The 26,293-nt window shown below is 32.2% G+C and overlaps 1 protein-coding gene across 1 annotated transcript in view; it reads left to right on the top strand.

Annotated features, from left to right (window-relative positions):
* The window catches only part of LOC114333090 (uncharacterized), a 250,686-nt gene that overhangs the window by 19,578 nt on the left and 204,815 nt on the right, over positions 1-26,293 (top strand). Inside the window, exons 4-6 of the mRNA XM_050663634.1 lie at positions 8,062-8,267; positions 8,328-8,460; positions 20,163-20,322. Coding sequence (XP_050519591.1) covers positions 8,062-8,267; positions 8,328-8,460; positions 20,163-20,322 — 499 coding nt within the window. The remainder of the gene's footprint in view (positions 1-8,061; positions 8,268-8,327; positions 8,461-20,162; positions 20,323-26,293) is intronic.

The raw sequence follows: 26,293 nt of genomic DNA, 5'->3' as shown, positions 1-26,293 counted from the left end.
TAATGAAAATGGACACGTGGCATTCTTATGGCAGGAACATTTTAAAAATAAATTATAGTTAAATTTGTGCACCCCATAAAAATTTGATGAGGTCTTGTTCCCTTAAACGCCCCCCAAACTTTTTTGTACGTTCCTATTAAATTATTATTGTGCTACCATTAGTTAAATACAATGTTTTTAAAACTTTTTTGCCTCTTAGTACTTTTTGGAAAAGCTAGTTTTTATCGAGATATTTTGAATATTTGTCAAATCCACCACATATTTTGTATGTTACGTACGATTGTAGAGACCTGGTAATAATATGAATTTGACCCAATTGAAAGCCCAAGCTGAAAGACCCAATTGAAGCCGGCAATGGGATAAGACAGGGGGATTCCTTGAGTCCTTTATTGTTCAACCTGATCATGGACGAAATAATAAAAAAAGTAAGAACTAAAAAAGGATACCAAATGGGAGAAAAACAACTTAAAATAATCTGCTATGCGGACGATGCAATACTAATCTCTCAAAGTGAAGATGATTTACAACGTATGCTGCACCAATTCAACATAATGGCCAGAAAATTTAACATGTTAAATTCCTCAAAAAAGACAAAATGCATGGTTATAACAGCAGATTCTAATAAGATGTAAATTGGAACTGGAAGGTCAGATAATAGAACAAGTGATGGAGTTTAAATACCTAGGCATCACACTATCTAGCTACGGAAGACTTGAAACAGAAGTGGAAGATCAAGTGAATAGAACAAACAGAGCCGCAGGTTGCCTGAATGACACAATATGGAGAAATAAAAATATCGGAAAAGAAATGAAAGGCAGAATTTACAAAACAGTCATCAGACCAATAATGACATACGCGGCAGAAACACGACCCGACACAGACAGGACAAAAAGATTGCTCGAAACAGCGGAGATGAAAACTCTTCGAAAAATCGATGGTAAGACTCTATGGGACAGAGCTAGAGGTACAGATATACGACGGAGATGCAAGGTGGATAACATTAACAACTGGGTAAGAAACAGAAGAATAGAATGGAATGAACACATAAGCCGAACGACAACAAATAGAGTAGTCAGGACAGCGAGAGACGGTTCCCCAATAGGAAGTCGATCAGTGGGAAGACCACGAAAACGATGGAACGACAACTTACTAGAGGCACATTGAAAAAACAGACAGAGTCATGTCTATACAAAAAGAAGAAGAAGAAGAAGAGAAGAGACTTTGCAAAATACATATTATATAGTGTCACAGCACTTGCTTATACATTTGACGAACTGTCCGTCAACGTGTTAAGCAACCTAACCAGCGCCATTTTGAAATTCAAGGTATCTAGTTTATACTTAAAAATTTGAGTAAACTTTGAACTTCAACAGGGTGGTTAATAAAGCTTTAAAAATGACGTTTTAACGAAATCGGCTCGGGGTCGGGGAAGGGAACTTGTTAAAATCCATGCACTCAAAAAATTAAATTTATTTTTCAAACATATGCTGCGATTAATATCTCTGGAACTTTTTGATGGATTTTGATCATTATCTTTTTAATTTGTATGTACTCGAAGTCTTGTAGAGTACGCTATGTACACATATCCCCACCTAACATTACAAAATGTTAGGGCGGAACCCTCTTAGCAATCAGGGATATGAAAAATAAATTACGACCGATTCTCAGACCTACCGAATATACATATATAATTTCATAAAAATCGGTAAAGCCGTCTCAGAACAGTATGGCAACTAACACTGTGACAGGAGAATGTTATAGATGTAGGTAAATATATAGATGGCCATTAAAAAATAGGTGTTGGTGATAGAAGGGTGAAAATTAAGGGTTTTATGTATTTTTCTAATGCTACATCATATAAAATTAAGGTGTATAATTTTGTCCAAAAAAATAAAAAAAATGTCAGGTTGCCCTGACAAATGCCCCTTTATAACTTATGGGTATGAAAAATAGATTAAAACCCATTGTCAATCCTACAAGATATACGTGTAAAATTTTATAAAAATCCGACAAGCCGTTTCGAAGGAGTATGATAACTAACACTGTTACAGGAGAATTTTATGTATATAGAAGTAGCTGTGAAGTAAATAAAAAAGTAGCTAACTTTGACCATAATTAACCTAGGCAAAAAGTTTTTCTTGAAATTTTGTGAAAAAATATCAGCTTTTCAAATCTCAAAGTAGATTTAGTCCACAGTCAATATTAACAAAGTTATCCAGATTGTTTATAAGCCAAAAATGACTACACTTTAGTAAAATGTTTTCGGAATGGTAAAAATGACTTTTTATTGATTTTTTTAAATACGTTGAAAACGTAAGTATTCTTCTTTCATGTGGTTTCCACACAAAATTGCTATGTCATTATTATTTTCTGAACAATAACATTGCAAAAAAGCTGTTCGGGATCGTCTTGAAATTTTTTGAATACTACTCTACTTTTTTCTACTCTACTTTTCATGCAGTATCAAATTATTCAAACTTGTTCATTTTGTTCATTTTCGCGAAACTTACACTTTATGAACAAAATGATCGGACCAAAATTGAAAAAATGTCATTTTAAACCTTTGCTCACCTACTAAAAGATGAATACCTCAAATACGATATTTAATTACCCTATTTTTACCTGTAGTGATTTAAACGAAAACACTGCCATCTTTTACTTTTATTTGTTAATAACTAAAATTCTCGTCCGAACTGTGACGGGCATTTTTGTATTTATAATGTATTAGGTATGGTATATAGTATCCATAAAACCCATTTGCAACCTGGCTGGTCAAGTGTCCCGACAAAATCCTTATTTTTCTGGACTAATATACATGGGCAACGAAATAAAAGAGGTGGATTCATTGAGTAAGTACTATGCCCTTCAATTTAGTCATGAATGAAATCATCAAAAGTGTCAACCAAGAAGAGGATATACAATACAGGGTGTAACAAAAATACAGGTCATAAATTAAATCACATATTCTGGGATCAAAAATAGTTCGATTGAACCTAACTTACCTTAGTCCAAATGAGCACACAAAAATAGTTACAGCCCTTTGAAGTTACAAGATAAAAATCGTTTTTTTTCCGATATATCGAAAACTATTACAGATTTTTTAATGAAAATGGACACGTGGCATTCTTATGGCAGGAACATTTTAAAAATAAATTATAGTTAAATTTGTGCACCCCATAAAAATTTGATGAGGTCTTGTTCCCTTAAACGCCCCCCAAACTTTTTTGTACGTTCCTATTAAATTATTATTGTGCTACCATTAGTTAAATACAATGTTTTTAAAACTTTTTTGCCTCTTAGTACTTTTTGGAAAAGCTAGTTTTTATCGAGATATTTTGAATATTTGTCAAATCCACCACATATTTTGTATGTTACGTACGATTGTAGAGACCTGGTAATAATATGAATTTTTTTTTATAAATTACAGTTTGAGGTTTATTTTTAACCATATTAGAAAAGAAGCCACATCTCGATAAAAGGTGCCTCATCGGAAAAATACTAAGAGGCATAAAAGTTTAAAAACATCCTGTTTAACTAATGGTACCGCAATAATAGTTTAATTGGGACGTACACAAACATTTGGGGGGTTTAAAGGCACAGAACCCCATACAAATTTTTATGTAATCATATTAAAAAATAAGCAGATTCTCGATTAAAACTGGTTTATCTAAAAAACGGTAAGAGGCAAAAAAGTTTTAAAAACATTGTGTTTAACTAATGGTACCACAATAATAATTTAATTGGAACGTACAAAAAAGTTTGGGGGGTTTTAAGGGAACAAAATCCCCATAAAATATTTATGGGGTACACAAATTTAACTATAATTTATTTTTAAAATTTTCCTGCCATAAGAATGCCACGTGTTCATTTTCATTAAAAAACCTCAGACAGTTTTCGACATATCGGAAAAAATCCATTTTTATCGTGTAACTTCAAAGGGCTGTAACTTTTTTTGTGTGCATATTTGTACTAAGGTAAGTTAGGTTCAATCGAACTATTTTTGGTCCCAGAATATGTGATTTAATTTATGACCTGTATTTTTGTTACATCCTGTAGAATGGGAAACAAACCAATAAAAATACTCTGTTACACAGTCGATGCAATCTTGATAGTCCAAGATGAAGATAGTCTGTCAAAACTAGTACAGAAATTTAACATAACAGCAAAATATTTTATTGTGACAATCGTATGTCAGAAAACTAAAGCAATAGTAACAATAGTAATCAGCAAAGGACCAATCAGATGTAAAATAGAAATTGATGGTATCAGTATTGAACAAGTAATGAAAATAAAATACCTTGGAATTACACTTTCCAGCTATGTAGACTTACTTGGACAAAGAAGTGAGAGATCATATGTATGTATAAAAAGCAAATGTACTGACAGGATGCCTTTATAACACTATGACGTGATGAGTGCGTTAATAATTGGCAAAACAACGCAAAAGCCGGAAAAGATAATACGTTGTGAAATAAAAAGAGATGAAGCTAGTACAGGTGGGAAGTTATCAATGGAAACCTATAAATTTACATTATATTGAAAGTTTACCACCTTAGAAATATTGGAGGAGTTTGGTAACTGCCACTGTGACAAGAGAATTTTATAAAATTCCCCTATCACAGTTTGACTCCGATAAGCCTAAAGGTGGAAAAGTCAAAATATCAATAAAATAACTGTAAATTTATAGGTTTCTATTCATGATTTCCACCTCTACTAGTTTCATCTCTTTTTATTTCACAACTTATTATGCTTTCCGTCTTTTCTGTTATTTGACCGATTATTAGCGCACTCATCACTGTGTAGCGAAACCGATTTATTATCACTGAGATGAAGTCAAGAATTGATAAAGCCAGTGTAAGACCAACAACGACATATACACACACCCAAACTTATAATATGGAATCATCTGATATTTCTTATTATTTCGTGCGAATTTAAAAAACGAACACACGAAGTCAAACATAATTAAATCGTTTATTTCAGAAAGGGGTCAACTCACAACTATCTACTTTTGAGAAAATCAAGTTTACACACTGTTTACATTCAACAAACAATCACTTTATATAAAATAAAAATTCTACCTAACAACCTGGAGTATTTGTCAAAAAGTGTTGTATTTTTTAAAAATGTATCTTGTTAATTTGTTTAAGAAAAAAAAATGTTTGCACTCATTTTGTCAAGATTTGTCACTTGACCCCTTTCTGAAATAAACGATTCAATTTATTTTAAAGCAGATTAAATAGCAAATACGTAACAATTAAATAAAACAATAAAGTGAAACAAATTGAAACTAGTTGTTTTAAAGTCAATAGAATAAAAAATTTCAATGTAAAACTAATAAAATTTAAATTGATTTTATTTATTTTTTTAAATTTTTTTTTTGGTAGTCAGTGTTATCACCTCTTATGCAAGCTTTAGTTTGCGTTGGCACGCTCCTAATCAAATTTCAACATTTTGTTGTGGTAGGTTGCTCCATTCTTCAAGAGCAAATTATACTAGCCGTGCGGTGTTTTATGGATTATCCTGGTGAGCTTTAATTTTTCTTTTAAGGATATCCCACAAATACTCTATAGGGTTAAGCTCGGGTGAGCAAACAGTCCATTCCAAACAGGGTATACCTTCTGCTTAAATTATGTCTCTAGTCACTCTAATGGCATGTGGAGGTCCATTATCATGCATGAAAATTAAATTTTTTCCTGTGACATCTCTTTAAGCTTTTCTCCAGAGCCTAACTACAGGTTATCAACATACCTGTGAGCAGTTAAAGTTGATTGGATGAAAATGAAAAGAGTTTTTTTACGGATCACAATTCCTCTCCAGAACATTATACTTCTCCTTTTATATTTGTGAACAGATCTGACAGTTTTCGTTCTTGCTTGTTTTCTTCGACCTCCAAGTTCACGATTTCGTGGGTCATCTAATTTTACACCAATTCTGACCTTTTCTGAAAATAGCACATTTTTTCAATTCGCAATGTTCCAGTTTTGGTGGTGAAGGCATCAATTTAGGCGATCAATCTTGTGCTGCCTGGATAACACGGGAAACCTTAACACTGTCTCCTGCTGTATACTTCTTGGCACGAACTCTTCTTCTTATCGTTTTAACTGAAAAAGTTACACCTGTAGCTTTCAAAAGCTGCCTTTGGAGCAGAAGGTGAGAAATGGCTGGGTGTTTTCCAGCTGATTGGATAATTAAAGGATCGTGGTGAGCCGTTATTACTTTTTGGCAACTTTTCCTTGCTTTATTTTTAAGCTTTTTCAAGTTTTTTCAAAAGACATAAATATTGCTCTGAAATACATGGTGATTCCAGGTAAGTTTGAGTGTGTGTACATCAGAAACAAGACCCAACACAGCCGCAAGCAACAGAGATGATATTACTGAATAGAATTACAGAAAATAAGCTGAGAGTTCGAAAACGGAGTGAAGAGATTAGGAAAAAATTTAACGTACAATGAATAAACGAATGGACACTAAACAACACGACACGACACTGGAAAAAAAGAATGGAATAAACAAATAAGCAGAATAGGTCAAAAGAGCAAGACATAATTCACTAATGGGTAGAAGAAGTATCGGACGACTGCGGAAAAGATGGAGTGACAACCTTCCATAGAAGTAACAATCCGCCAATGAACAAGAACAATGATCTATAAAGAAGTAGAAGAAAAAGAAGAAGAACCAGAATTTACTTTGGTGTGTATACTCTTTAGATTTGCTTGTACTCTAGTATCTTAATGAGTAACTAGCTTCCAGCATGACCTTCACTTGCACAAAGGGCGAGCAAGGATGAGTTTCCTATTATCCTTGCTTGCATTGGATTTTAGGAGAAATATCTTCCTTGGTAAAGCATTAATTGGTAAGTCAAATGAGTCAGGAGCTATTAACTTACGATCATACCACTTACAAACATATTTACGATTAATAGATGGTGCTAGTATCATCTTTGGTAATTATTTTAATAATAACACCGAAGAGATGAAAATATTTGATTCCAGTTCAGTGCCTCTACACAGGAGGTGTGCACGATAGCGCTGTTGAGGAAGCCTGCAATGGCAGAAACAGCTGTCCAGCGATTGTGCATCCCTCTGAATCGAAAACAAGCAAAACCATATTTTACTTTTCTATCTTTACTCAGATTTGAGTACTAGGAAGTTTATTTCTGTCCTTTTTCTAGACGAATGAAAACGGAATGTGACTGCATATAGTGGAGTCCTTTTTTTTTCTATATTCGTCGTCTGCGGTCTTATAAATTATTGTAAAAGTCGCAGATTAAGGATGTACGAAAAAGAAATTTCAACAAGAAAAGTTTCAGATTTAAATAACTATTTACCATTTTAATTTTATTAAAATGGTGAATTCTAAAACTGAGACTTTTCAATTTGTTTAAGAGATGTCGCTGGATCGCGTAATCGCGCCCCAATGGGGATTTCAATGATCTTTGAAATTCCCCTTAAATAGATGGTCGAGCTGTTATTCGATTTAGAGGTGTGCACGCTAGCGCTGCTAATGAAGAACAGAAAAAAGAAGAAGAACAAGAATTGACTTTCGTGTGTATACTCTTTAGATTTGTTTGTACTCTAGTATCTTAATGACTAACTAGCTTACAGCATAACCTTCACTTGCACAAAGGGCGAGCAAGGATGAGTTTCCTATTATCCTTGCTTGCATTGGATTTTAGGAGAAATATTTCCTTGGTAAAGCATTAATTGGTAAGTCAAATGAGTCAGGAACTATTAACTTACGATTATACGTCTTACAACATACTTACGATTAATATATGGTGCTAGTATCATCTTTGGTAAATATTTTAATAATTACACCGAAGAGATAAAAATATTTGATTTCAGGTCAGTGCCTCTACACAGGAGCTCCGAGGAGGCTACGGTGAAGCCGAAATACGTATAAGCACATAGTAGAGGCCCTGTCCTGTAATCAACTCTGAATCATGTTGTCTTTTTCATATTAATTCGTACTTGAATGTTAGCTTGTTTTCATTTTTATTTGTTAACTATTGTTTTGCCTATTTGATATTATAATTATTGTCATAATATACCTTTTTAGGGAACAGTATTCAAAAACACCACGTTTATAATACTAACATCTAAACTGATGGGTGAAGCATATATTTACGTATCCAGTAACGATGCGTTCACCTTAGTCGAGACTCTTTTTGTCCCGGATGCTACAGATGCTCATTTTTTCATTAACAATAAAAATTTGTACTTGATAGTCACTAGTAATAAAGAAGATTGCCTAGCAGTTACATGGTAAGACTATTTTTGCTGAATTTTAAACTACAACGCTAAATGTTTTTTGTAATATTTCAGGGTATACAAATGGTTCGGTCTTCATTTTGATGAAATTCAAACGATCTTTACGACAGGAGCGATAAAGGTCAATTCTTTCACTACTCCTAATGCTGAAATTATCGTTATTCTACAGAATAAACCCAACAACACAGTGAGTAATCTTACTATAATATATCTTAGATATCTTTATTTATCTTGTAACCATCATTTTAAAAGTAAAAGAAAAATAGTAAGTATATAACACGCGACAAGACATACGAGCCATCCATAACGCCACAGTTCGTAACCCTACAAATGGTAACGGAAAATTCGTAAAGACAAATTGGTAACAGCGACACTTTGTAACATCCACAGTTCGTAACTATAAGTATTCGTAACGGCATAATCTGTAATTTCAAAATTGAATTATTCTGTTTATTTTTGTTAACGTGAATACCTACCTAATTTTGTTACAGTTGCCTGAAATTACGTTTATCAATTTAACGAACCAGCATCAGGATAAATATTTTTAACAAATTTCATATTTTGTGTTTGAAAATTCTGTTTTAAAATAAATACAAATCTACCTGTAACAGTAGTTTTACTACCTATGTACTTTTAATTGATAATTCAGGATAAAAAATTTAAAAAATTCTTCAGTTGTCATATTTAGATACAAAAATATATGCAAAATATGTGTGAAATATATTTAAAAAGAAATGGCAAATGGCCTTAAAGAAAGTATTACCTACTGCTTTCTGTCTAGAAAAGTATGCAAACGCACTTTTTATACATTCGGTAATATTAAATTTGTTAAGGAAAACTAAATGTTTGCGTTACGAATTATACCGATACGAATAGTTATAGTTACGAACTGCCGATGTTACGAAGTGTCGCCGTTACGAATTGACGACGTTACGAATTGTCCATTACCATTTGTGCGGTTTCCAACTGTTGCGTTACGAGATGTCATGGAACCATGGTAGATTATGGTAACCATACACTGGTGTACTGCTAAATCTTACTCCTTTCACGTTCTGTAAATTTTTGAATTTTGCTAGATGAAGTAAAACAAAGCAGAAAAATAAAAATGAATAATCTGAATGTTTCTATATTAAAAATCTTTAGGTATTTTGCATTAACAATAATTTCTCTATATCGTCGGTCTAATGAGCAAATTGCCTAAGTCCATTTTTTCCGAAAATTTGTTTTTTGGTGTAATCTAGTAGTAGACGATAAAAGCTACCGCCTGACAATTCCCACAAGCGCCATAATTTTTTTATTTCGCGCCAATTTTGCTAAACGAATTTTGCTGAAGTCCAAACGTTCTTTCCCATTCAGACGAATATTGCCTATGTCAGTGCCTAAGTAAATAAATATATTTTGACTATTATTATTAATATGGATATAGTATATAAGTAGAAAGTTGGTTTAAATATTTTGTTTAACTAATTTTGGTCAGTTATGTATTGCGTGGAGTTAGTCAATTTTCTCTTTTTTTTTACTTTTGTTCAAAAGTTTTTTGTCCCTCCTGTAAAATTTTCAATTTTGTTACTTAAGCAATTTGCTCATTAGACTGACGATATGTGGGTAAAATCTCTTACCAGTGAAACTACTAGTTTTTAATTATACAGGGTGATTGATTAGTGGGGTAAAGCTCAATAGATCCGGTATAGTAATATATAGCAATCAAAGTTAATAACAAAAATTGTAGCCAACTTTGAGCTTCACATTACAAAATTAGTTAGAATGTTACAGGTTGTTGGACAACACAGTGGCAGACCTTTATTTTCTATTTGAAATCCTGTTAACTTCTCCATCACAAAAATATAAAGGTTTGTTATGTTATACAGGGTATTTACAGTTATAACCAATTCTGTATGGAAATCGTAACAAGTTCAACTCCCTGTATAAATAAAAATAAGCACAACAACAATGGTTTATTAATGCCATATTTTTTATTTATTGTCAAAATTTTCAAGAATTATTGACATTGCTAATTTGTGTTACATCAAATACAGGGTGAGTCAAAACGCAAATACATTATTTTCTCAGTCATGTTAAATGGAACACCCTGTATTTTATATCATTATTGAAAAGTAACATTAACGTACTTTAATTTTTATATATAATATTCCCTATGTCCAAATTTATTAGCTTTCGAGATATTTTCATTTTTCAGAGTAAATTATTTTAGGTGTTTAATTTATCTAAATTTTAAGTAAACCATGACTGAATTGACAATTGACGATTACTGATTATCAATCCGGTAATCAATGTAAAATGTAGCAAATAAAGAAATAAAAATAATTTATTAGTAATACATTTTACAAAAAAAAAAAACACAACCACAACATGCAACATTTTTGAAACAATTAAAAACTACTTTTTTATGTAAATGTAACAAATAAAGAAAGAAAATTAGTAATAAGTTTTACTAAAAAATACACAAACACAAAACACAACATTTTCTGAAGACAATTAAATACTACTTTTGTATGTAAATGTAATAATGTAACAAATAAAGAACGAAAAATAATTTATCAGTAGTACATTTTGCAAAAAAACATGTTTTAAAAAATTAGAAGCTACTTTTAGGGCCGGTTGTTCGAACGCTAATCAACAATGATCATTATCAAATAATTAATTACTGTCAATGTCAACTTTGTTTGGGTTGTTAAAAACATAATTAGTTACAATTCTGAGACTATAATCAATTAATATAACAATAATTATTAACAAAATTAATAATAAATCTCATAATTGTAATTAATTATGTTTTCAGCAACCCAAACAAAGTTGACATTGACAGTTTTGGTGACAGTAATTAAATATTTGATAATGATCATTGTTGATTAGCGTTCGAACAACCGGCCCTTAATAAAATATTTTTAATATTTTAATTACATACGGTGTTCAAAATTACCTCCTAACACATTTATGCACGCCTAAAAACGATCATTGAATTTGTAAACGAAGCATTTGTAAATTAACAGATCGAAATACACTTTGTATTCTATTTTTCATCTCATCCCTTGTTGTTGGAGGTATTTTATAAAATTCATTATTAACGTAACACCAAAAAAATCAGTCCAGTTCCAGTTTATTAAATTCTGGTGATTTGGGTGGCCACGCTACTGGTCCATTGAAAAATGAAAATATCTCGAAAACTAAAAAATTTAGACATAGGGAATGTTATCTAAAAATTAAAGTACGGTAATGGTAATTTTCAATAGTGATATAAAATACAGGGTGTTCCATTTAAAATTACTGAGAAAATAATGTACTTGCGTTTTGACTCACCCTGTATTTGATATAAAGAAAATTAGCAATATCAATCATTTTTGAAAATTTTGACAATACGTAAAAAAATATGGCATTAATAAACCATTGCTGTTTTGCTTATTTTTATTTATACAGGGAGTTGAACTTGTTACAATTTTCATATAAAATTGGTTATGACTTTGTAAATACTCTGTACAACATAACAATCCTTTATATTTTTGTGATGAAGAAGTTAACAGGATTTCGAATTTAAAATAAAAATATAGTTCCATTTAAAAAAACATAAGGTTGCTACCACTGTGTTATCGAACACCCTGTAACATTCTAACTAATTTTGTAATGTGAAGCTCAAAGGTGGCTAAAATTTTTGTTATTAAGTTTTATTGCTATCTATTACTATTATAGCGGATCTATTGAGCTTTACCGCACTAATCAATCACCCTGTAGTTAAAGTGATTAAACTAACTTTAAACTGTAAGTTTTATACCACATTATTTATTCGTATATTTGCGTATTTAAACCAGTTTCGTTAGTTTTATATTTCTGTCTAATACAGCAATTATTGTAAATAGACACAGGTTAATGGATTATAAACAATTTACCAGTTTGTTTTTTTTGCGGGAAACGAAAAGTAATTAGTTTCGGTAGTACCGTAATAGTTATTTATATACCAAGTCAATAAAGTGACTCTTTTTCGAACGAGTCTGATATTACGAGAAGAGCTAGCGTAGCGAGCGAGGCGAGTAACAGACGAGTTCGATAAGCAGTCTTTACTGACGTTGTGCATATAAAATTTTATCGTTAACATATATTTTTTAAATTTAATGTCGTCAGAACCACTCGGGTTATAAACGACAACAATTGAAAATACATATATTAACAAGCTGAAAATACGAGCATTATCATAACGAAAACTTTGTTTATATACCTATTTAAATCCATAATATAGAAAATTGCTATTACGAAAAACTGTTTAGAATTAAAAATTATGTTTTAATGTGCAAGTACATCATTCTAATTTAAATGTTGTGAACTATAAAGATACTTTACTCGAAATTCATATTTTTTTACATACCTCGTATAAAATGAATAAAATTTGATTCATGATGGTTGCATCATAAGTCTTAGACCAAGAAGAGATTTTTATGAAGAATAACTTTTCTTCGTCAAATTAAAAATACAAGAGTTATAAATGAAAATGATGTTGGTATCCATAATTTGAGAAAATTCGTCAAATATTTTTTTTCCATTAGAAGGATATAATTTCATATATCAGAACATATTTTTTTATTCCAAACCACATTTTAGATAACAATTTTCCAATATTGTAAAATAAATAATACATACATGATAAAGATACTTTTTACTGATGAACTTTACTTGGATCTACAGACCTAGCGAGTCTCGTAAATTCCACGACTTTGCGCCACGCTTCACGCAACCGTATTTGCGTACTTGTGTTTTGAGTTGTGTGCGCTGGTCGCTGGTCGAGTGGAGTTATAGATAATTTACCAAATTTAAATATAATCGTTTCTACTGATTCATTATTAATACAGTATAATATGTATTATTGCTTTCAAAATATACTCAAATTGTATTTTTATACATTTATTACACATATTATTATAATAATTAAATTCACTATAAGATGTCATTTATATTTTATTAATAGCTAAATAATTTAAAATTTACTTTGACATTAACGAAGTGTCAAACTCAAATATAAATAATAACATTTGCTTTGCTTAACAAATTCAGATTAAAAAGTAGCCTACTTCCTAATCAAAGATTTCAGCTGACGTTTAGTGCCTGGTAGGAGATAACCGGATTGTGACGTCACATTTTAGATTTTGAGGTCGATTATCTCGAAGACGGTTTGAGATATCGAAATGCCGTTTTCAGATTTGGATTCAGAAGACAAAACTACATAAGAATCCATCGATACATCTGCTCTAAGCATTGCAGGAGCGGCGACGCAATAACACACAGACTTTTGCAAATTTATAAACGAAAAGTTTTCGTTGAAAATATAAAGAGATTGTAATATTAAGTAAATACATATGTACTAACAAAAAGTATACCTGAAAAATTTGTGATACAATTAAATGTCTTTTATTCCTATTTCCGTTAAAAACTGTATGATATTGTTGATATTTGTATTGTCTCTAAGAAGCTCAGATATATCAATGGGAAGGTTGAGTTTACTTCTCGTTTGCTGGTATTTTTGACAATCGGTTAAGATATGTTTTATTGATATAAAATAATATTTGCCAACATAATTTGACATTGGTTTTAACACTTACTTGAAATTTACAATTTAAGAACTTTTTAAATTTTAGACGTCATAATAATTTCATGACAGTGATGACAGATAACTTACAAGATGGCCGCTTTCGATTTTTAATCGATAGTTATCAATATTGAATAATTACTAAATCGGTAAAGTTTTATTTTATATGAATATAATTTCAAAATACTACAGAATTTCACTTTTTGACATATATTTAATTGATAATATCGCAAATTGCGTACAATATTTTTAATAATTAAAGTAACAAATTGTAAGTCTACTAAAATACTCGCCATTCGATAACTGCCATCGACCACTTACATTCAATCTCGGTTAATTTGATTAATCGCGGCAGGCAAAGTAAAATTCTTCTTTCAGTACAATAAAGTGTTACTTTACTGCCGCAAATGAGGGCAAATGAGTACAATAATGAATGACTTTAGTGACAATTGGCGATAAAATAAATTATTATCAACATGTCATCAGATGTTACTATACAGAATGTCCCAGCGAATAAATCTTATTCCTCTTCAGCCGCACAGGAAAATTTCTTCCCAGAGGAAAATGCAACACTTTTCAGCGCTATTAATAATACACTAATTCAAGATTACCTCGTTCCTTTAGGTAATTTAATAAATCCCAAAAACATCTTATTTACGTCTCGCCTATCTAATAATCGAATTTGTATGTATTTAAATAGCAAGCAAGCTGTTGAGAATTTTGTGACAAACTATGGTTCTATAGATGTACATGGGGAAATAGTCAGGGCCAGAAGGCTCATAACGCCGACAGAAAGAATAGTGTTATCAAATGTTTGTCCAAGTATCCCACACGAAGTAAGCATTCAAGTATTAAAACATCTCGGCCTAAACTTAGTTTCTCCAATCACTTTCTTAAAGATCAGTGCCTCCCTTCCAGAATATAGCCATATATTAAGTTTTAGAAGGCAAGTGTTTATTAGTCCGCATAACACAACGATCCCATATTCAATTGTTGTAAATTATGATAATACTAGTTATAGAATATTCATTTCGCAGGATAGTATGACATGCTATATCTGTAAATAAATAGGTCACATTGCTAGTAACTGTTCAAGTAACAAAAATTCTTCTTCTCAGCCTTCAGGACCATTAGCCTTCGTTACTGTTCAAACTTCGGACTCTTCTACTAATGCTGGTAATCAAGTTGACCAAACTTCTAATAACGATTAAAATAAAAATACCGAAATATCTCTACAAGTATCCACACGAAACACCTTAAACTCTACATCAGTGGAAATTATACAGCCCATTTCTGAAGCAATCCAAGATTTAAAAACTAACAAAAATACTCCACTGGAATCTTCTGCTACAGCCAAAAATATAGAGATAATTTCACAGACTTTACTAGCGATCACGAAAGAATCACCCCTGTCCCTCCACCAAACGAACCGTAGAGGAAACATTATCTCCACCTGTCGAAAATACTGTTGATAATCAAACATTTCTTCTTTCTGCTCAGCCTCATAAAACCAAAACTCAAAAGAATAAAAAACCTAAACACTCATTACCTATCCCCCGAATCGCTTTAATCATTTCTAAGTAAACAATCAACACCGTCCATTTTAAGCTATGACCAATTAATGATGCGTATTGAAAATATTCAAGGCAGCCAATCTCCTATCGAAATTGTTAAGGAATTCACATCTCATTTCCTTGGCCTCATAAATTTGCTTACCACCTCTTATCAATATATTCCAGACAGAGCTACAAAACATCGTTTTACAAGGCTAAAAACCCAACTGCTACGTTTTCTCGGTCAAGACCCTACTGAGAGTGAACTCTCTTCAACTGAAACATAATATTTAACTCTATTTTACAGTGGAGTATTGATGGATTTTTCCATTGTTTACCAATGCTCAATATCATTGAATCAGAACACTGTCCCGAAATTATATGTCTACAGGAAACTAATCTTGTATTTTCTAACCCATATTCGCCAAAACAGTTTACATGCTTTCGTAAAGACCGAACTAACACAGCTCGCGCAAGTGGGGAAGTTGCAATTTTAGTACACAAATCCATAGACCATAAACTTTTTCCACTTACAAATAATCTGGAAGCAATAGCACTTGAGATTACAGAACCTGGTAGGAAAATGTATATATGTAATATTTATTTACCCTCAAATAAACATATTAACTATGAAGAACTTAAAGAAATTGTAGACCAAATACCAACACCACGAATTATTCTCGGAGATCTTAATGGGCACAACACAATCAGGGATCTAAGGATGCAACTTCAAGGGGTACAATGATACAAAACATCATAACTGACTGACTTCAGTTTAAATTATTTAAATGATGGTAGTCCCACAAGATCTAATTTATCGACAGGAGAATCATCGGCTATTGATCTCACTTTATGTGATCCACATTTAACTGTTAACCTAGACTGGGAAGTTTTGTCAAACACATATGGAAGTGACCATTTTCCAATACTTTTTAAAAACTTAAACCATAAATATACAGAAACCGCAGCAATTTACTCCAAAATGGAGAACGAATAAGGCAGATTGACTGCTTTTTCCCAATATTTTGACAGTAATATAAGTAATATTCAAATAACAAATGATATTAATGAAACCATCAGGATATTCAACAAATTAGTTTTAAAAAGTGTTGAACTATTCATCGGCAAAACAAAAAAAGTAACCAAGAAAATACCAGTATCATGGTGGTCTACAGAGTGCGAAAAAGCTATACGAGATAGTAAATCTGCCTTAAATATACAGGGTGTCCAGAAAATCTACCGACAAATGAAGACAGGAGATTCCTCAGATAATTTTAAGACAATTTAACTCAATTCACCTAGTTCGAAAATGCTTCTGAAGGGAGCTAGAGCTCTTTGAAGATGGCGTCATGAAATTAGTTTTTCTTAAATACCTCCAGAAGGCTTCTATTTAGAAAAACGAAAATTGGTATGCATATTTACTTGTCAGAGATGAATCGATTCCATCGATTGCAAATTTGTAGTACCGGTCATAGGCGTCCGTTTTGGGTAGAGCAACGGGTATTTTATCATATAACTTTTTTGTTCTTAACTTTTATACATTTTTGACACCGGATGATTAAATTGTGAGGTATTCTAGTACTAAAAGGTACTCTTGCTTTAAGTCGGTAGGATGCACCGTTTTCTAGAAAAATCGATTTGAAAGTTTTTCGTTTTTGGAATTTGAAAAAAAACTGAAAGGAACTTTTCAACAAAAAACGAAGTATTTTACCAACATAAAGTAAGAGTAACTTTTAGTACTCGAATACCTCATAATTTAATAATCTAGTGTCAAAAATGCTCGAAAATTCAAGACAAAAACATTATGCTATAAAATAACTGTTGACCTACCCAAAACGGACGCCTATGACCAGTACTAGAAATTCGCAATTAATGAAATCGATTTATCTCTGGAATATAAATAAATGTACCAGTTTTCGTCTTTCTAAACAGTTTTTTTTTGAAATTTTTTTTTTGTAATTCAGAAAGTGAAAAATTTTCAAATCGATTTTTCTAGAAAACGGTGTGTCCTACCGATTTAAAACAAGAGTACCTTTTAGTACTAGAATACTTCACAATTTAATAATCCAGTGTCAGTTAAAGAGGCATAAAAGTTAAAGGCATAAAAGTTAAAGATAAAAAAGTTATGCGATAAAATAACCGTTACTCTACCCAAAACGGACGCCTATAATCGGTACTAGAAATTTGCAATGTATGGAATAGATTTATGTCTTGAAGATAAATATGCGTACCAATTTTTGTTTTTCTAAATAGAAGCGTTCTGGAGGTATTTAAGAAAAACTAATTACAAGACGCCATCTTCAAAGAGCTCTAGCTCCCTTAAGAAGCATTTTCGGACTAAGTGAATTGGGTTAAATTATCTTAAATTTACCTGAGGAATCTCCTGTCTTCGTTTGTCGGTAGAGTTTCTGGACACCCTGTATATAAAAAACATAAAACACTTCAAAATAAAGTTAACTTTAAAAAGTTAAAAGCACAGGCGCAACTTACTATCACTCAAGCCAAAAGAAACTTATGGCAACAATTTGTGTCAACAATCAATAATACAACAAGTTCCAAGGAAGTTTGGCAAAAAATTATAATAATTTGTGGCACTACACAGAGAAACGCCATTAAATATCTAAAACATCAAGATAAAATAATATCAACCGATGAAGACATTGCAAACCTTTTGGCAGAGTACTACCAAAATCTCTCTAGTGATCAAAATTACAAGGCGCAGTTTCTTGCCTGAAGAGATACTTGTGACGCATATCTTAATCTTAGTGATTCTGCTTCCGACCTAATAGGTCTGGATCCCGCGTATGAAAAAAAAGTTGATTAATAGCAAGCTGCAAATTTGTTAATAGCTTAAGGGTGTCTAGTCGGATAAACTTTGATATATGGGAACACTGGAACAGGGGAAGTTTTAATTGTGGAACAGGTTAAAAATTTGGAACGGTCAGACCACGAAAACGGCACATGTATTTTGTCCGACAGAACAGACTTAAACTCTCCGAACAGACATTAAACTCTCATGTAAAAATCAGACTGCTATTTATCACCAAATGGGAGTTTTAATGAGTGGAACATGTAGAATATGTCAAATGACAGGAATTATGACAGGTGATAAATAGCAGTCTGATTTTTGCATGAGAGTTTAATCTCTGTTCGGAAAGTTTAAGTCTATTCTGTCGGACAAATAAATGTGCAGTTTTCGTGGTCTGACCGTTCCAAATTTTTAATCTGTTCCACAATTAAAACTGCCCCTGTTCCAGCGTTCCCATATATCAAAGTTTATCCGACTAGACACCCTTAAGCTATTAACAAATTTTCAGCTTGCTATTAATCAACTTTTTTTTCATACGCGGAATCCAGACCTATAACTATAAATAATAAACTGATCCTTTCAGAGTTAAATATGGCACTTTCCAGTCCTAAAAACTCAAGTTCTGTACCTGACGATATTTTGCCCATATTTCTAAAAAACCTTCCCGAGGCAGGGAAAATTCACTTACTAAAGATATTCAGCTCCATATGGGAAAAGCGGTGTTTTCCTACAATCTGGTCTAAAGCCTATATATTCCCTCTCCCAAAAGACAAGAAACCCCGCTCTGAAGTGGAATCGTATAGACCAATATCCATTACCTGCTCTATGAGCAAACTTATGGAGAAAATAATTAGGTAACTATACTCGTAGATTGATGTGGATATTAGAAAAGGATAACTTGGTACTTAGTGAGCAAAATGGATTTAGACACAATCGTTCAGCTATTGACAACATTCTGGAACTAGAAAGTGATATACTAGAATAATTTGCAACTAACAGAAACTGTATGGCAATCTTTTTTTAATTAAAAAATGCTTTTAATACTGCATGGAAAAACAATATACTACGTAGATTACACGAATGGAATATACGAGGAAACTGTCTATGGTTTATAAGAAATTTTTTAAATAACAGGTCTTTCCAAGTTAAAGTTTCAAATTCCTGTTCACAAATCCATCACTCAGATAACGCAGTCCCCCAAGGATCTGTCATCAGGCCCACACTTTTTCTAGTAGCAATCAACGACATTCTAAATAACTTAGAAAAGTCTTTAAAAGCAAGACTATATGCGGATGATTTGATAATTTTTGTAAAAGGAAAATATAGTAGAACCATGACGAGAAATTTACAATCCTTTATAAATAAATTAGATACTTGGTCTTTGAACACTGGCTTCGAATTTTTTACTTCCAAAACTAAAGGCATTATTTTCTCAAAAACAAACACAAATATTACTTTGTATGGAAAATCAATAGCTTTCTGTTCTCATTTAAAATTCTTAGGAATGTATTTGGATAACAGACTGTCATGGAAAGAACATTATAAAACAGTTAAATTTAACTTGCCATACACGACTGAATCTTTTAAAAACACTGTCAAATAAGAAGTGGGGTTCCGACCAAGACACAATGTTATCAGTATACAAATCTTTAATTCGATCTAAACTGGACTAGTAACAAGTACACACACTTTTTTTTTCATTAGGATGTAATTAAGTAAGTGTTAAAGTTTTTTATGATTGGCGATAAAATTTTGTATGCACCACGTCAGTAAAGACTATTTATCGAACTCATCTGTTATTCGCCTCGCTCGCTAACGCTCGCTCCGCTCATAATATCAGACTCGTTCGATAAAGAGTCACTTTACTGACTTGGTACATAAATAACTATTCTTGTAAAAATCAGCCATTTTTCTACATTGTTAATAATATGTTTTAGGTACCATCGCTTGTATATGAATTTAGCAATAATGAAATCAGAAAAATACAGCACATACGGACATTTCATCCAGTTAATATGGAATTGTATATAAGCAAAAATCGAAACTACCTAATTATCTACAACGAAAATAAACACAATACAATTTATTATTGGGATGGTATGTTTTTTATGAAACAACTCTTTTAATAGTCCACTAGTGATGTTGATTATAGTTATTTTCTAGTATTCGTTACAAATCGTTACTTTTGTATAAAGTAATCATTTACAGTATTCGTTACTTTGATTACTATGATTACTTTTGTTACTTTTGTATTTGAGTACCGGTAATTATATCGAGAATCGTATTTCTCAGTAGGTAGATATTTTGTATAGGTATTTCGATATAACAACGACCTTTACCAATCTGTTTAAGGGATAAAAATGATTTGATTACTATGATTACGTTTGTATTTGATTACCGGTAATCATATCGAGAATCGTATTTCTCAGTAGGTAGGTATTTTGTATAGGTATTCCGATATAATAACCACCTTCACAAAGTACAATGTAATCAGAGTAATCAAAGTAATCAAAGTAGATACAATACTCGTTACTCGCTCTGATACCATTGGTACTAAGTAACGAAGTAATCAGAGTAATCAAAGTAGATACAATAGTCGTTACTCGCTCTAATACGATTGGTATGACGTAACGAAGTAATCAGAGTAATCAAAGTAGATACAATAGTCGTTACTAAGACTAATCAAAGTAACGATTTGCCTCTCTGTATAGTAATCGTTACTTTCGGTATTCGTAAGTAACGAGTACTTTGTAACGAATAGTTACTTTTTCAACATCTCTATAGTCAACTTCTATCTGCCTCGATCATAATGACAATTCAGACAAAAAATATATTTTTACATTTAAAAATAGAATACTATAAATGGTATTTTCAGCATCTTTGAGGTGCATTTATGAGACCACTTTATAGTTCATTTGTGACATATTTTTATTTTTTTTTATTATTATTTATTAGATTTTGTTGAGTGCTGTTGAGTTTGGAGATTTTATTGGGAAATTTAAAGAAGCGCTGCATAATTTGGAATGGGACGTGAAAGTTAATGGAATCCTGATAAATACAATCAGATATGCAGATGATACAGTTATTTTAAGTGATGACATGAATGAATTGCAATGCCTTTTAAATGCCATTGACATAGTGGGAAGAGAGTTTGGCCTAAGCATAAACTGTTCAAAAACAAAATACATGATGTTTAGCCGATTAGCACATCAAGATTCACGGTTATATGTTGATGGTCAAATAATTCAGAGTAGCAAGTTTTAAATATCTTGGTTGCCATATTACTGGACAATTAGATCCAGATAAAGAGATAAAATATAGAATCGAGATAGCCCGCACGACATTTTTAAAAATAAGGCCACTATTCTGTAATGATACCTTGCAACTTCAACTTCGAAAGCGTATGATTAAATGTTACATTTGGTCAGTCCTCTTATACGGTGTTAAAGCATGGACATTAAAAGTATCCACCATTAATCGTTTGGAGGCCTTTGAAATGTGGCTGCACACACGTTCATTAAAAATACCATAGATGGCTATGCTGACAAATGTGGCAGTCCTTCAAGAGCAAATGCTACTCGCGATCTGCTTGATAATATCAAATGTAGAAAGCTGGCCTATTTTGGACACGTAGTAAGGGGAGATAGATATAATATTAATAATAAATGATGGTTTTGCTTGTTTTCGATTCAGAGGGTTGCACACCAGCTAGACAGGCTGTTTCTACCATTTCAGGCGTCCTCAGTAGCTTTCGTTAGTGTACCTACCTCTGGACCGAAAAACAGCTCTACCATCATTTTAAAGGGAATCTGAAAAATAATTCAAATTTCCCATCAGACGCGATACAGCGACATCTACTAACAAATTGAAGAATCTCAGATGCAGAATCCACCAATTTAATAAGAATTAAAAATGGTAAATAGTATTTTAAAACTGAGATTTTTTGTGTTGAAAGTTCTTACTGGTACATCCTTAATCTGCGACTTTTTCAATTAATAAGACGGCAGACGACGAATATAGAAAACGAAAGGGAAACGATCACATTTCGCTTTCATTCGTCTAGGAAAAACGGACAGCAGAGGAATTTTCACTACTCAAATCCGAGTAAAGGAAATAAAAATAATAATAAATTATTATTTTTATATATATAATTATTATTATATATTATATATATATCATATATTATATATATTATTATTATTTTTATATATTTTTATATAAAATATTATTTTTATTTCCTTTACTCGGATTTGAGTACTGAAAGTTCCTCTGCTGTCCGTTTTTCCTAGACGAATGAAAGCGAAATATGGTCGTTTCCCTTTCGTTTTCTATATTCGTCGTCTGCTGTCTTATTAATTGAAAAAGTCGCAGATTAAGGATGTACCAGTAAGAACTTTCAACACGAAAAATCTCAGTTTTAAAATACTATTTGCCATTTTTAATTCTTATTAAATTGGTGGATTCTGCATCTGAGATTCTTCAATTTGTAGATATAATATTCTTCAACTTATTATGATGGGTAAAATCGAAGGACGCAGAGGAATTGGTAGAAAGCAGGCCTCTTCGTTGAAGAATATCAGGGAGTGGACAAGTATAAAGAAAGCAGAGCAACTATTTAGAATAGCTCGAGACAGAGACAGTTTCGCCATGTTAATCACCAACGTCAAGGGGACTTGATAGGACACGTAAAGAAGAAGAAGCTGTTGAAAGATCATTCATGGTTAATTTCTGTTCAATAATTAGACTGATGCAAGTTTTATAGGAGAGTAAGAGTAATACTAGTAAGAGTATACTAGTAAGAGTCGAAGGAGGACTGACAGAGGAAGTAAGTATACTTAGAGGAGTTCGACAAGGGTGCATACTTTCACCACTCTTATTCAACGTCTACAGTGAAATGATATTTCAAGAAGCTTTATTGGATATTGTGGAAGGTATTTTGGTCAACGGAAATAGCATTAATAATATTAGATATGCGGACGATACGGTCATATTTGCAAGTGACATGGAAGATCTACAGTACATAATACAGCATGTATACAATGCATGTGAAAGGTACGGACTGCAAATGAATCTCAAGGAAACGAAATCAATGATGTCCTCAAAAAACCACAAAATGTAGATAACCTGATCATCAATAATACAACGATCGAAAGAGTAACAACATATAAATATTTAGGAACGTGGCTAAACGAAGATCGAGATCAAACAAAAGAAATCAGATCTAGAATAGAAATGGCAAGAAACACGTTCATAAAATTGAAGAACTTACTTTGCAACCGTAACCTTAATCTAGAAATCCGCACAAGAATGCTACGTTGTTACGTTTTTTCTACTTTACTATACGGCATGGAAGCGTGGACAATAAAACAGTCTGAAATCAAAGAATTAAACTCCTTTGAGATGTGGTGCTACAGGAGAATCCACAGAATATCGTGGACTGAAAAAGTAACTAATATAGAGGCGTTACAAAGAATGAAGAAAGAATGTGAAGTTATAAAAACTGTTAAAATTAGAAAGATTCAATATATGGGTCATATAATGAGGGGCGAGAAGTACGTATTACTTAGGTTAATTATGCAAGGGAAGATACAAGGGAAGAGAAAGCCAGGACGACGCAAAATATTCTGGCTAAGAAATTTGAGAGACTGGTTCGGTTGCAGCTCATTAGAATTATTCAGAAGTGCGGCCAATAAAATTAAAATAGCGATGATGATTTCCAACCTCCGATAGGGGAAGGAACCTAAAGAAGAAGAAATTTTATAGGTGTCTATGGCAGTAAAGTTAAAAAATTAATCAAAAATGTGAAAAAAACTGGGACAATTTCTGAGAAAAAATTTGAGAAAAAGCGGATATATAGATATCTTAGGGCCGGTTGTTCGAGCGCTAATCAATAATGATCACTATCAAATATTTAATTACTGTCACCAAAACTGTCAATGTCAACTTTTATTGGGTTGCTGAAAACATAATTGATTATAATTATGAGATTAGTTAATCAATTAACATAACAATTATTAACATAATTGATTAAGTAATTTCATAATTGTAATCAATTATGTTTTCAGCGACCCAAACAAAGTTGACATTGACAGTTGGTGACAGTAATTAAATATTTGATAATGATCATTGTTGATTAGCGTTCGAACAACCGGCCCTAAGTGTTATAGACTTGTAAAAAGCATTTGATTTAATCGATAGGAAAACTATATTATAAGTCCGAAAAAGAAACAAGTAGGCAAAGACCTGATGGAAGCAACTAAAAGTATATACAGTATGCGGCAAAATAAACAGTACTGAAATATACTGATATAGCCTTGCAAATATTATTCACGACGACGCACGTTCCCGATGAAGCGTATGTTATAAAGATGCCCTCTGGGCCCTCTGGCACGAAAAAATCTTTTATTCTAGTCCGCAATTCCGAAATGGTAGACGGTGGATCTGTCCGACTCCTTCAGCATTCCTCATATGTACGCATCTGGTGGCGTTAGTTCTGGTGAGTGTCAACTCCCCAATGTTGGAATTCAACTTTATTATTTTTATTAAGTGTTAGAATACACATGTGGGGTCTTTCTTCATGGGTGAGCCAATTCTCCGAATGCATTAGGGCGATGAACTCTTACCTAAGATTGCACATGTTACAAGGGATGTGAATGCCAGAACTGTATGTTAGTGTTAGTTCTGCGTTCGATATTTAGTCTCGAAGTATACGTTGTAGAAGACACATCTTAATTTCTTTGTTTGTATATTATTATAATACGGCTCGGCTATAAAATAAATAGTTTGTTTACGTTTATTTGTACCTTTTATTATCTGCTATTTCTAATACCCAAATGATCGCGCAGTATTCGAAGAGACTCCCTGTCAGTGTCACAGGTTGTCCCGTTCTGATGAAACCATTCTTGATTTTAAGCTTGGACCGTTTTCGTGACCTTTTTCGTATGACCGAAAATAGTAAGTACTCCACCATTAAAAAAATTTCTGCAACACTGAGAACCATTCTGAAGCACCTAACATCATCACGATATTCACATACGTTATAACGACGTTCGGAAACCACTCAGTACGTTTCGGCGCATGACAAAATACAAATTTGAGGCATACGAATTTCAGTACTGTTTATCTTGCCGCATACCGTACATGAAAACACTAATAGCCCGCTCAAAGAACACACAATTTTCCGAAAACCTCCAAAAAAATAAAGGAAGGATGAAAATTTGGGAATAGGTAGTTGAAATTGTCGATTATTATACAGGGTGTTTCATTGGGAAACGGAAATACTTTAATGGTGAATAGAGGTCACCGAAGCCGTTCCAGGTATACTAAATTTTTTGCCCTACCGACTTTTATATCCGAGTTACAGGGTGTTTTATCGATTTTGCTCATTTCTTTCCAAAACCACAACTTTAGAACCACCCTATATATTTTTTTAATATTCGGTACACATATGTCTCATTCAAAACCCAAACGACCGACATACTAATCACAAGAAAAATCCAGGTCCGGATTAACAAGAAATTATAAAGTAATTGTGACCTTAAAACAACACCCTGTATATTGAAATTTTGAAAATCTGTTTGCATATTTGAAAAGAGCACAAAAAACTAAGTCTAATGGTTCTCTTCGATTTTTTGGCCAGACAATTTTTTGACTTCAATTTTAAAATTATATTGAATTTTTTAAGAACTCGACATTAAAAAGCAGGTAATATTAACTTATAATTATAAATTATTAAAGTTATTGAATAAATACTTATTTTAAAATGAATCAATACCTATTTACGACATTGGCAAGACCCAATTATTAATCACAAGAAAAATCCAGGTCCGGATTAACAAAAAAACATAAAGTAATTGTGACCTTGAAACAACACCCTGTATATTGACATTTTCAAAATTTGTTTGCACATTTGGAAAAGACCACAAACATCCGAGTTTATCGGTTCACTTTGATTTTTTGTGCAAAATTTATTAACTTTAATTTTGAAATTAAATATATTAAAATTTTTAAGAACCCTGAAATTAATAAGCAGGTTTTTAAAGCACTTTTAATAATAAATCATGCAAGT

Source organism: Diabrotica virgifera, chromosome 10 (genome assembly GCF_917563875.1).
Source record: "Diabrotica virgifera virgifera chromosome 10, PGI_DIABVI_V3a".
NCBI classification, from domain to species: Eukaryota; Metazoa; Arthropoda; class Insecta; order Coleoptera; family Chrysomelidae; genus Diabrotica; species Diabrotica virgifera.
Note: the sequence above shows the minus strand (reverse complement) of the source record. Positions and strands in the feature narration are given on the sequence as shown.